This window comes from Odontesthes bonariensis, chromosome 13 (assembly GCF_027942865.1).
Source record: "Odontesthes bonariensis isolate fOdoBon6 chromosome 13, fOdoBon6.hap1, whole genome shotgun sequence".
Classification (NCBI taxonomy): Eukaryota; Metazoa; Chordata; class Actinopteri; order Atheriniformes; family Atherinopsidae; genus Odontesthes; species Odontesthes bonariensis.
Genome location: NC_134518.1, coordinates 22723395 through 22736969, shown reverse-complemented (window position 1 = coordinate 22736969; position 13575 = coordinate 22723395). Strand labels below are relative to the sequence as shown.

General features: G+C 39.7%; 2 protein-coding genes across 2 annotated transcripts; one reads left to right on the top strand and one right to left on the bottom strand.

Annotated features, from left to right (window-relative positions):
* Positions 1–27: 27 nt before the first annotated feature.
* fosl1a (FOS like 1, AP-1 transcription factor subunit a) lies at positions 28–3111 on the bottom strand. Its single transcript, XM_075481610.1, has 4 exons — positions 2737–3111; positions 2070–2327; positions 994–1101; positions 28–896 (listed from the first exon to the last, which is right to left on the bottom strand). Exons 1-4 carry the CDS (start codon positions 2851–2853, stop codon positions 351–353), a joined length of 1029 nt encoding a protein of 342 aa, XP_075337725.1. The 5' UTR covers positions 2854–3111; the 3' UTR covers positions 28–350.
* A 3154-nt stretch (positions 3112–6265) lies between these two features.
* Positions 6266–13091, top strand: yif1a (Yip1 interacting factor homolog A (S. cerevisiae)). The gene is made up of 9 exons (XM_075481609.1): positions 6266–6366; positions 6747–6798; positions 8064–8311; positions 8784–8888; positions 10167–10245; positions 10331–10388; positions 10488–10643; positions 10751–10844; positions 12411–13091. The coding sequence occupies exons 2-9, from the start codon at positions 6768–6770 to the stop codon at positions 12567–12569; spliced, it is 930 nt and encodes a 309-aa protein (XP_075337724.1). The 5' UTR covers positions 6266–6366; positions 6747–6767; the 3' UTR covers positions 12570–13091.
* Positions 13092–13575: the final 484 nt, after the last annotated feature.

Genomic DNA, 13575 nt, shown 5'->3' with positions numbered 1-13575 from the left:
AATATTTCTTTAGAGTATATATATATATATATATATATATATGCTGCATGCACTGTTTTCACAATAAAAATCTAAAATTCATTCCATCTTATAGCTTTTAAAATAGGAACTATAAAGACTTTATATAAAATCTAAAGAGTGTAACATTCGTATCCTGATAATGCCACAAATTTTCATATAAACAAAGAAAAGACACAGCTGCCTCCAGAGATAAAGTGAAGCAGCTGATCATCTTGAAATGCTCATTACAATCATCATTTTCATCTCCTTAATGTTTGCCGGAACTCCTTTTTGTCATACGCGTCATGACTGCGCTGAAATGGACTTTAGTGTTTTGCCAGGTGAGTCGATCACAGTGTGAGGATGGTTGGCGAGTGCAGGGAGTGATCTGATTGGTCGCCACTGCTGCTACTGCGGCGGTGAGCGATAGCACAGGGCCCAGACTGCTGGACCAGATGTGATGTACCGTGGGACGTGGTGGAGGCACTGGTGTCTGAAGAGGCTGATGGATAAGTGAAAACCATGCCAGCTGTGAAGGACATGAAGGAGGGAGTAGATGCCAGAACCGGCGTGTGGAGCGCCTCGGATTCAGAGGCAACGGTCGAGGCGGTCGATGTAACAAGCTTTGTGGGGATCATTATCTTCGGTTTGGGCTTCTCCATCTTTACAGGCAGTTTGGATGAGGGTCCAGGTCTGCTGGATTCCTTTGGCTCCAATTTGATGGCTCCCAAAGAGGACATTGGTGGATTTGGGTCAGAATCTGAATCAGATTCTGACTCTATTTTACAAATTGGACGGTGAGCTTCCAGGACCAGCTCAAGCTTATCTTTCTCCTTTTGTAATTCAGCTATTTCCTTCTGTAAACATGACTTTTCATCCTCCAGCTGGTCTGTCTCCTATGCCAAGTGAAGAACAAATTTAAGTTAATTCATGCATGACTACGACTTTTCATTTAAGAAATAAAGTCATGCCATTTGCACTATGTTCACTCACAGTTTGCAATGAGTCTGTCAGCTCCCGACGACGATTGCGACATTTTGCTGCTGCCACTTTATTCCGCTCCCTTCTTATTCGCCGTCTTGCCATCTCTTCCTGTGATAACTTTGATGAGAAAGAGGAATCAAATTTATTAACATCCATAAAATGATGAAAGATGAACCTTTCAGTGTGAAATAACTGAGTCATACTAGATTTGACTTTCCTGCTCTGGGCAAAAAAAGTTATTTCATAACATCAGACGCACAGAGAAACTTGCTGAGATTCCAGCACAGGCAACATATCACAGGAGCAATGCTACCACCGTGTGTGTGCACTGAGTCACGGCAGCTGAATTATTTTGTAATGTCTGAGCTTTTGTGTATTGTTACACCTCGACTCTGACTCCATCCAACACCCTACTAAATAATGAATATTCCCCGCCCTTTTGGGGTGATGACTCATGCTCAGACCCCAGCTGTGACTCAGGTGTGAGTCAGAGAACATGACTTGCCCCTGTGAGTCACATGACAGTGTACTTCCTGTACCATGAAATTACGGCTTTGTGACGAGGATGTGTGCCAATGTGTGCCCGGCAAAAAACAAAAAAAATGGCTCTCCAGTGATACTGAGAATGATGGTGTAAAAAAATAGTCTTGACACAAACAGATTTTTGCGTCACATGTGATCATTGTACCGTCAACAGTACCTCAAAGTGTAAAGTGTCAAAGAATATAGAGGTGAGCACAATGTGCTTTTTATCAAACTATCTGAGAAATTAAAACTTATTTAAATAATGCACTGGGTATGATTTATAAACAAGCTTTCTTTTTCTAAACAGATGTTCTTTGCATGTCAGAGGGAAATGACACACTTGTGTCACAAAGAATTACAGGATATTACACAAGAATGATTAAGCTACTGTTCACACTTCTGAGTCTCCACTCCCTAAAGGGGATAATATGGATCCTAAGAATATTCAATCACTTATACCTTAGCTTGACAGCTCTTACTTTTTAAAACAGCAGAGACACACCCAGTATACTTTCATCTTTCCCTTTTCAAAAGACTTTTGTTCACCATCACTTCCTTACTTGTTCATCGTGCCTGCGCCTTGTTGAAGATGTAGTATTTGCAGCTGCTCTTATGACCCCTGGTCTGAGGAAATGAGACTGGGAAGGTTGTGGACCCAGTGGGCGTGACGTCAGGAGGCTTGGGTAAGGAGGTACTGGTGATCGTGAAGGGCCTGGAGGATGCATGAGGGACGGCTGGACCAACCACTGGAGGTCCTGGTTGGTTGTGATGGCATTGAGGCTAGGAACAAACTGACTGCTGCCTGCCATTGTAAATTTCTTAAAAAGAAGCAGAACCAAAAAAGAGAGAACATTTGAATAAAGTTGACACATTAAAAGCAGTAAAAGAGTAAATAAAAGAATCCAACATCAGTCATGATTATTTATAATAAAGACTTTGAAGTCCTCTGAGGCGCTATGTGTGATTCATAACTATATGTAAGGGGTAAATGTAGGCTAACTAAAGCACAACGTGAATATGGCTAAAAATCATCATAATGTTGTTATAATAAGTTAAGTAACGTAGTTTGAAACAACTGACGAATTTTTATAATAACACAAAAATACACACGTAGTGTGACATTAACAAAGCTGGCTTTCTTTTAACTTTTCTTTACTGGCTATTTACTCTGTGTTATACTAATTTAAATGCTAATGTGTAGCCTAGTTAAATGAAAAGCACACCTACCTGTTCCTGCTGTGTGGTTGAAGTGCTGGTGCTTCCCAGGGAAGTAGAGTTTGACCCAGAGAGGCTGCCTGTGTACGGTGGGTTGCCTCTTCCCTGACCCCCAAAGCCTCGATACATCGTTTCAGCTTTAGTGAAACCTAGAATCCAGCTGCGGCTAGATGAGCTACAGGACTCACGAAATAACTTTCGGGTTGAGTCTTGAGAGTTAATTCAAACTCTGGGTAAGCCCACCGTATTGCCGTAACTCGGTAGAGTCCAAACAGGTATGAGATGAAGGGGGAGTAAGGAAGGAAAAAAGTCGCTTCTTTTTTTCCAAATCGACCTAAACCATCACACAATTATCTTAACAGCACATCGTTCTCCTTACTCATACTCGTAGAATCGGAAGTCTGGAAATAATTGAGAGGTTGTAAACTCTTAAAGCAACACTATAAGTTCACCACGCCCCTCCGCGATTACGGGAAATAGTGTTGTCTGGAATCTCTCACGAACTTTACCACGTGTCATGTCGTCATTGCCCATATATGGTGAGAGTTTCCTCCTGAGACTTTCACCCGGGATTCCTCAGACAGCTCTGCCTCACTTCGTGAAACCAGACGTTTTTTCTGCCATTATCTAATGTTGTGGTGGAAATACTATCAGCCTTCATTTTCCTGCTCCCAGTAAGAGTACTGCCAGTTATAACAAGCTAAGATAGGAATAAAACTATAGATTTAAAAGGCTGAGTGAAGCGTTGTGGAAACTAAAAAATAGTTTAAAAAAAAAAACACAAAACAAAAACTGTTCTTATCGTTTTCACTGTAAACTGCAATTCTAAATGCTCTTGAAGAGTTTACAATATATCAAAACTTTATAAACAATTAGATATAATTGCTACGCACAAAAAAATAATTTGTCAAAGTGAGTTTAATTTCACACTGTTACACATCATCCAACTAAATTTACTGTAGATTAATGACCTTTTTTAAAGACACCTTGAATTCAATATTTTCCATGTCCATATAAATTAAAGAAAAATAACTGAAGCATTCCTTTTTAATAATGGATGTTAATCAACTGGAACCAAAATATCTTAAGTTTACTGTATGAACAATAGTTTTTACAAAAGTATCGATTCCTACATTCACATCTGTCATCAATACAGCTGTGCACTGCAAATAGTTAATTCCCTTATAATGACAAAAACACATTTGCGGTGAGCTGACTATACAATATGACCAAGTTACCTAATTCAAGATGAGCAAGAATATAGATTTTAACGTCTGGCGACAATGGGAGCACGTGCTTATAAGCCTTGAGGTTTTTTGGCAGCCACTCTCACTTCACTAACCACATCAATGAGCACACATGCTTGTGGAAATGAGTCAAATGGCAAAAAGCTGCTCAGTTATTCTACTACCCATTTGAATGCCTGTTTTTCTTCTTCTTCTTCTTCTTTTTTACTTGCATGCACATTAAGGTGCCAAGTAAAGATTTAAAAATTGCATGCAGTCGATTGGGTGAGCTTAGTCTGTCCCAACAGCTGCTGACCTTGCAGCCCCACAAGAACAGAGTTCCCGGCATTGGCTGATTTCTCCTGCTGCTGACTGTTGCCCCAAGGTCTCACATTACAGCAAATTCAACTCACAGGACTTATAGTAGTCAATATTTTTTAATAAGCTAAGCTAAATGTGTCCATACTAAAGCATTTAACCGCAGACTTGGGTTTCTTCATCTTACAATAGAGACCATAAACAAAAACTGAAACCACTTGTGAGAAGTAGAACATTTTACAAGGTCTATATACCTGCTGCTTACTGACCAATTTGCCTGATTCTCATATATCAGATTACAACATTACTACACAGAGTCATAACTGGGATACATACAGTATGCTAGGTGTTATGTTTTCTCTGTGAATGATATTATCATTTCAAGGGAACGTCGGGTGAAGGTGAGCGTCAGGTGACAAAGGCTTCAGGAATTCAATGATGACACATTCATGTCTCAAATGGCGACACGTCACGACATGTTAGGCACCATTTTTTTCTCTGATTACACCCTCTTTCATCCTCTGGCTGTCGTTTTATCCCCTCTTGACCAGTAAAAGACTCTTTAACATCCATGCCTGCTTTGATAACATAATTTACAGAAGTGTTTTTATATTTTCTTGTTTTTATCTGTATGTTTTTATAAGAAATATAGAGATACAGAGAGTGTGTGTAAGTCGTTTTCTGTTTTAGTGCACATTTTCCCTCCAAAAGTCAACATTTTCTGGGGTGGTTGGGAATGAAGGAAGTTTAGATTCCAGTACAATTACTCATCCCAAAATCTTCCACATGCATTCAGATAACTCACTCACTCACTCACTCACCCACCCACCCACACACACACACACACACACACACCCATGCACCCACCCACCCACCCACACACACACACACACACACACACACACACACCCATGCACCCACCCCCACACACACACACACACACACACACACACACACACCCATGCACCCACCCACACACACACACACACATGCCTCAAAGAGCTATTGTGATGCCACACATGTACGCACACTATAACTTATTTGGTTTGATAGGTGTTGCAACTCACGCCTTGTTGGTTTATGCTTATGCACAATAGGCAAATATTGTCTAACTGTGATTGCACTGTGCAGGTCTGAACATGAGGGAACTAATTATCCAAACCATGAACGTACTGAACGTGCCTTATCTCTTCCGTGCTCATAATATCAATTAATGATGTCAAGAGTAACATAAAGTTTGTATAATTAGAAAAAAATGCTATTAAAAATGCTATTAAATACATAAAGAATATGTCTCCTAGTGCTGGCATTTTGTACTTTAAAATAGAAAAAAAGTAGTCCTGAATTCAAATTTCTACTTGAAACTGTATCAACAGCTATTTAAAACCAGATGCTGTGGCAACAAAAGTGAAAGCATTTACTCTGGGTGAGCACACAAGGCTACTGGCCAGCAGTTTTGTGAATTTATGATAAACCATTTATATGCATGAAGCCCTAATCTGCTGAATTTCAACCACATGGAAATATTTAGAAATCTAACGTTGCACAATGAATCGAACTGGAATATCTATTACTTAACATGTCAACTATTACATGTTCTTGATAGATTAAAAATGTTGATTGATTATAACACTCTGAACTATATTTGTGATTTGTGACCATACAAGTTAGATAAAAATGGGCTCGACCTGAAGCCGTGACTATAACGTTGCTGTGTGTGGTCTGGCGATTTAATAAGTTGCTATTCTATCACAGGTTTCAACGGACAACCCGTTTTCTACCAAGGGTAGAATATTCTGATGGCATGGAAATGTACACTTAACCTGTACATTTGTTTCAGTATTTCTCATGATCTGAGGGTAGTTTCACAATGTGTAGCCTGATGTTGAAGGTATTTATTTCTACCTGTATCAGTGCAATCCCCAATGCATGAATAAGTAGTCAGAAAGCGCACTTATCCAAGTAAGTGTGTGTTTTATGGAACTACAGCGCTTTCTGCCACGCAGGCATAGAGAAGTCGACCAACCGCAGTAAATGGGTGGGATCAGTCCAAACAGTGTGATAGCCACGTAGCTAGCCTCCAACGTTAGCTGTATAGGTAAGTACCCATACCGCATGTATTTCCACCGTTCATGTTCATGTATTTCCTCAGACAAGTAGTGTGGGCATATCTTACGTTTTTGATCAGGGTTTTTGTATCGGCTGCCCTGTTGGGCTGAAAAGCAGCTGTTAACGTAGCACATCTGGCTAGCTAGCTAGCTAGCTTTGACTGGTAGAAACAACGGTTACCGTTGTACAAATTGGCAGCTAGGAATGCATGCGAGCTAGCATCTTACTCATATACAGGAATGTTGTGCCATTCATGTAAAATGTGACACACATCCTCCTGTTATGTAGATTGGTGACAAAACAAATTCACAAACCGTTCAGGCCATGTAAGCGGAAATTTGGCTAACATGTCATTGTTTTTATTTCAAGCTAACGTCAGCAAGCGTTACAATGGACCTGCCACCTCACGGGTACAGACCAAGTAAGTGGAAACCTGAATCACGAGGAGATAACCTGCTCTGTAAAATTCGGCAAAATATCCTCAAACAGAATCTGCTTCCTCTTTACAAAATATGCCGGGTTCATTGTCCACTTCACTGAAACTGAAGCAGCGTAATATTCCTGTACATAATTCATATTAGTCACTATTTGCGCTTCCTATGTTCATGGCAATAGACAGGATGAAAAATATGTTATTATAATCTTAAGCAAAAGGGGAGGTTATAAATTGATTGACTAAAAGCCCCCATTAGAGACTGTCCATGGACTCCATGTTGGCCCTAAAAATTGAAATGCACAAATAGATTATGGGTACTACATGTCTACAGAATAGGTTAGGGCTCAAAATGAGGCTGGGGCCCACTTTGCCAACCACACAAGCATCCCCAGTGTGCAGTTCATGTGGGGCAAATATGGAGACCATGGTCAGCCCTTTATCAGAATCAGAATTACTTTATTAATCCCTTGCGGGAAATTCCTTTGTTGCAGTGCTCTCATTACAGGAAAACGAAAAGATTAATAAGAATAAGATAGTGGAAAAAAATATATATCAATATGTACAAAAATACAATAAACAGTATTTACAATGCTACTCAGTAGCTAATTTACCGATTATGATATTTACATGAGTTTCATATAGGTTATCCCATCAATATTCTTGTTTACATGTTACAGAGAATAATCTAATTACATTCTCACACCTACATTACATTCCTAGATGCTACTGGGATGTTTGGGGTTTTCTTGTTTTTCCACATTCATCCTGTTCTGAACCCACTTTTCCGGAGCTTGAGGCATGCGTTATCAAGTAGCTGTTTGTGTCCCAAAGCTCATGTTGGATGCAGTGGTGCATTTAAGATGAATACATGCATAATACAACAAAGAACAGAATACTGCACACAACATTATGTGAATATTGTTCATTGTAAATATGACCTTATTCACATTAAGGTCATTAGAAATGGCTGTTTACGTAGCAGTGTTCTGTTCAGACTAAGCTCCAAATTGGGTTTATGTCAGATAATTGCATGTGCATGTAAAGATACCCAATCATGTCGTCTCCACTTCTGAGTAACTAGTGAAATTGAATAAATTTCCTCTCATGTTTCATCCAAATTTAATAAAATATCTCCATTATCTAGCTGTGTTTATACTTTGGACAATTAACGAATAAGCATGACATCATAAAAGTCCTTTCTATATAGGATTACAAATGCCATTCATGTTCTCTGTTGTTCCCTCTATCAGCCGCTAAGCCAAGAGCTCGTGGAGCTCCAGCTACAGGAGACTCCGTTTTGTTTGAAGACACCAGCTCAACAGCACCTGGGTTGAACACACAGGGCTATTACACTCCTGGGTACAACATGGGAGCGGCCTCAAATGACATGCACGGAGGTGCAGGAGTGAACAACCTGTTCACCGACCCAATGGCCAGCGCTGCAGTGATGTATGGTTCCTCTTTAGCCAACCAAGGAAAAGATATGGTAAACAAAGAGGTGAGGAAAACCAGGCTGATCATGTGGCTCCTTCCTTTTTGTGAAAAGATACCAGGTCTAAGCAGCTGTATAAAATAAGTTTAAGTAGTCTTTTTTCATGGACAGACGGGCAATCATTTGTTTCATTCCAAAGACACAACTCCTTTTCAGAAGCAGTGTAATACTTCCTGCTTTCAAACTCTCCAATGCTGCCGAAGATTTCAATGTGTGGGGGTTGTCAATTTCAACAGGAAGGTATTCAATGGAGCTGGTTACTTTCTCGCTCCACGTTATAATATGAATTGAGTGGAACAGTCACCCGGAGAGGAAAAGGGAACAGTTTAAATAAATATATCACCTCAACTTCATGCCAAAGTGATGCATTATCTCAAGAACAGACACGTTGAAATGATTATGAGTCAGCTGCATTTGTTGACTTTGGCAGACTGTCAGTTCTCATCTGTTAAGTAAATGTTTTTGCTTTGCCTTTCAGATCAGCAGATACGTGTCTGTGAACAAGCTGAAATACTTCTTCGCAGTCGACACCAGATATGTACTGAAGAAGCTAATGATCCTCATGTTCCCTTATACACATCAGGTAATCTGGGCCAATCAGTTTTAGTTGAACTTGAGTTTATCGGACGACACAAAACATTTTGTACCCAGCGACTGTGTGCCTTTTCTCTGGCATCGTATTTTCACGCACATATCAGATTGATGGGGTTCACACGAAATAATTAGCCTCTTAATCGGTCCTCCAGGTTTGTTTATGAACATTTTGACGCTGCAATCGCCAGTGCGGATATGAAAGCATTGCGAGTAATTATCTTTTTTAATTATATCAGATTGTAAAGTAAGGCAGTATTACTGTCTGTGCCCTGATAATGTGTAATCTACACTGTGTGAAAACTCTTCTTACCAGACCATGGTCAATCAGTATTTACTGTTTCTAGTACATAGTAATTACAACTATTACATTATAAACACTATGGTTGTTTATAGTAAGTCTGGATAAGATTCTAAGTATCGTGAGTACAAGTATTTTCATTTTTTCTATCCCGTGTCCCACAGAGCAGCTCTGTTTTTATTAACTATTTATAACATCTTCATAAAAGGATAACAATGTTCCTCCATTATCATGAATATGATCCCACACGCAGCGCCCCTAGAACAGATATTATGAGGTTGTATATACTGAAAATACCAAACAGAATTAGACAGAAGTTGACAATTACTTAGTGAGCAGTTTGTTGTTCTTTTTAACAGTCTTTTGTCTGCACTGCATCTTTCTAGCTTCAGTTTCCTCCGCATGTATAAACTATATAAACGTCCAAAGGTAATATAAAAACAATGATTGGCTGACGCACATTCTCTCAAAATGGTAAATAATCTGCCAGAATAAGAAGCATGTTAACAGGGGATTGAAGTTCTGCTGCTAAGATACTTGCGGAGGATACCGTTCACCATCTTGCTGCTGAATTTAGTCATTAACTAAACTTTGGTTAAAAACTACAAGTCTGTGGCTTCTTTGGGAAGGAAGATGTAATATATTAATGATAATAATAATAAGAATTCTAATAATTCCCACAGGCAACTTCAAGCTAGTTTCCATTGAAATTTTAATTTGATTATATGTTTTTTTAAAATCAACAGAAAGAGGGATACACATGTTTGTGTCCCCATAAATGTGTAAGTGGTCCTCTTACCAAGTTAAAACTACCTTTCATTAAGATATTGCCTTCATCATTTTATCGTTGAGCGTAAGCTTAACTTGTTTCCTCTTTGAGCCCACAGGTAAAAACAGCGCTGAGCGCCATCTGAGTGTCGCACTCTTGCACTCTGCTGGGTGATTCATGTTGTATCTGTGTGTTCTCAGGATTGGGAGGTCCGTTACCACCGGGACACTCCACTGACTCCAAGACAGGATGTGAATGCGCCTGATCTTTACATACCAAGCAAGTTTTCTGTAAACACAAATGAATTGTCACTCAAACCTTTTGAGGATGTTTGTTTAATGTATGTTTTACTTTAATCTTTCAGCGATGGCTTTCATTACCTACATTTTGCTCGCTGGAATGGCCCTTGGTATTCAAAAAAGGTGGTTTATTATTCCTCATCTTATTTATTCTGTAACACGGTTGTTATTTTTTGTGTTGGATGAGCTAAATACGGAGTCATGTGTTGGCTTTGTGTGAAGGTTCAGTCCAGAGGTTCTTGGTCTGTGTGCCAGCACCGCCCTTGTGTGGATCATCATCGAGGTCTTGGTCATGTTGTTGAGTTTGTATCTGCTGACGGTTCACAGTGACCTCTCAACCTTTGATCTCATCGCCTACAGTGGATACAAATACGTTGGGTAAGATGTTCAGTAGACTGTGTTGTTGTCTTTTCAGCTCAGCTCATGAGAATGAAGTTTTGTCCATGTTCACTTGAGTGATCACGAGTGCTTGTGTGTTCCTCTAGGATGATCTTCACAGTGTTGTGTGGCTTACTGTTTGGCAGTGATGGTTATTTTGTGGCCCTTGCCTGGTCCTCTTGTGCTGTTATGTTCTTCATTGTAAGTATTTTCAGTCTGTTGACATAATTCACGATGTTTACTAATCAGAAGTAAAGTTCATACATTTAAAGGAAATGGAAATATGTACAAATATGTTGTTTATTTTAGTATAAGGACATATTTCCATCCTCTGAACTTCATCTTCATTTATATTTTCCTCTCCTTTTACAAGGGTGCATTCACACTAGGATAGTCCGGGGAATGCCGAAAAAAAGTTCACACCTTCATTTGGTTTGGTTCACTTTCACACTTTATAAAAGCAGACCAAAGCACCTGGACAGCATCACACATCTGCAACAGCTGCTTGTTTTTTGGGCGCTATTGCTCAAAACAAGCACTGATCAGGGAGGTAAAAAAGTACGAGGAAGACGAACAATGGAGCAACACCAAATTCATGCAGTCTTGGGGTTTCTATCTTTACTTTGCTGTTCAAACCTAAATTGCTTTTTCACAAGAAGCGTCCCAGTATGAGCAGCAGGCGAGGCAGCGAGCTATCCAGCATGTTGAATGAATCTTTGGTACGCTGGATAGTCTGTTTGTGTTCGCACTGTAAGCGAAACAAGACCCACGTTTTCAAGCGGACTGGAGTTCGCTTGTTTGGTCGCACCAGAGTTCAGTTCAGCTTTCACAGCTAACCAAACGAAGCGGACTGTCGGCGGAAAAGGAGAAAAAAAGCAGAGCAAACTGCTCAGGTGTGAAAGCACCCTAAGAGCAGACAGTTTGCGTCATTTATCATCAAGTGTTCTTATATGAACGGGATAAAAAAAACATAAACACGACAGTCGTGGTATGCACTTATATTGCAGCGTCATTAAACATATTCCTGAAAGGCTGAATTATGACAAATTATCTTTTATTTTTAAATGGTAAATTAAACACTAATCAAACCTTGCTTTGAAGGGTTCAAGCCCTCATATGGTTGCTGATTTAAAAGTGTGGCTTGGCAACCAGGCTAACCTTAAGATAAATCTAGCACACTCCTGGGAGGTTTAAAGGCTTTTAATGTCTTTTCACATCTTGTGGTTACAATAGTATCAAACATGGTTGATATTAGGGGAGGTTGTGGCCGAGAGAGACCATGGCTAAAAAAAAAACAACCGAGAGGTTCCACATTCTGTGCTGTGGTTTCTTTCTTTATTGCTGTTTTTCAGCACACAACACTGCACTTAAAAATGCAGGTGAGCCCAAAAGCTGCTCATCGGTCAACATCATTGTTGTTAAGAAGTTCCACCAGGTGCATGATGGGAAATGATCAAATAGTGACCCTGCAATAACTCCAGTATTTACAAAATCTTTCACCTGTGACTAAAAACTCAGTGACACTGTGTTTGGAGGCATTTGGCTGGTTAGCTTAGCATTAGTATGGTGGCAGGAAAAGGGGATACGGCTAGCATGAACTCTCGTTGTCAAGGTGACAATGCCAGGCACCCATCGCTGACTCGAGAAGTTATAGGTCCTGACTAAGAAATAGTTTGGCATGTAACCGCCCTGTAGAGACACAGTGTGTTGCTTTTGTGCTGATTACAGCTAATATCGTACATAACTAAATATCTGCTTCCTCCACAGGTTCGATCTCTAAAAATGAAGATCCTGCCTTCCATCTCCTCGGACTCAATGGGAATGGGATCAAGTGCCAAACCTCAACTCCGCCTTTATATCACCGTGGCAACTGCAGTGTTTCAGCCAATCATTATTTACTGGTTAACCTCTCACTTGGTCAGGTGACTGTGAAGCGTTTAAAAACCTCACATCCAGGGGAACTGGACCCAGAGGTTTTTGGTTGATGGTTGATACACTTGCCCTGATACTCTTTTGTCATTAAAGTCAAAGCGTATGTAGACGGTGTTGAGCTTTTCTGTTTAAACGGTTTAGTTAATGTGACCAGAAAGTGTTTCTGCTCGCCATGATTGTACAGTAATGCTAAAAAAAATGCTTATTTTTGTCAACCTAACTTTGAACACAAGGGCTTACAGTGACAGATCTGTTTAATCAGAACTGATTTTGTGTGGGTGTCCTTATATGTAACGTCTCTGGACATGCTTTCCAGTACTTACAACACACCGTAGACCATAAATGGACAGAAATTCACATGATACTCTGAGATTCAAGTAATATTTCTCTGGTATTACCCCATTATCCCCATTTCTATTTTCAGTCCTTCATTTTATTCATCTACATATGACAAAGCATGACAATGTTTGGGTTTTTGTAGAAAATAAATAAATATATTTAGCTTTGTGTATTCAATTTTTACTGTTTTGGTTTGTTTTTCCTTTGTGCAAAATTATTCCCTGCATGTGTTGTAGCTGATGCAAATGGCTTTCACTTCTAAATATTTAAAGAATTTTCATTTCTAATCAGAAGCAGGTAGAGCAAGAGTCTTAAATTCTAGTGGTATGTAACATCCATCCATTTTCCATACTGCCATCATGCAATTTGTGCTGTGAGGGGCTGGAAACCTATCCCAGCTCACATTGGGAAAGAGGCAGGGTACACTCTGAATAGGTCGCCAGTCCATCACAGAGATAAGTGAGACAAACAAACCACATACGCCCACACTCACTCAATTTAAAATCACCTATCAAACTAATATGCGTGTTTTCTGAATGATGGAGGAACCCACACATCTTGCTGTGAGGCTACAGTATTAACCAACACACCATCGTGCAGCCCTGTAACATGCCAGACTCAAAGTAGATTAAAAATATAAATGCTTTGTTAGAGATACAAT

Bases quoted from the DNA above. Each gene is read 5' to 3' on its own strand.
- fosl1a (XM_075481610.1), bottom strand. From the start codon at position 2,853: ATGTATCGAGGCTTTGGGGGTCAGGGAAGAGGCAACCCACCGTACACA. The intron at 2,328-2,736 runs GTAGGTGTGCTT...CTTCTTTTTAAG, and splicing joins CAACCACACAGCAGGAACAG to AAATTTACAATGGCAGGCAG. The intron at 897-993 runs GTGAGTGAACAT...CACTTGGCATAG, and splicing joins TGACAGACTCATTGCAAACT to GAGACAGACCAGCTGGAGGA.
- yif1a (XM_075481609.1), top strand. From the start codon at position 6,768: ATGGACCTGCCACCTCACGGGTACAGACCAA. The intron at 6,799-8,063 runs GTAAGTGGAAAC...TCCCTCTATCAG, and splicing joins ACCTCACGGGTACAGACCAA to CCGCTAAGCCAAGAGCTCGT. The intron at 8,889-10,166 runs GTAATCTGGGCC...GTGTGTTCTCAG, and splicing joins TGTTCCCTTATACACATCAG to GATTGGGAGGTCCGTTACCA.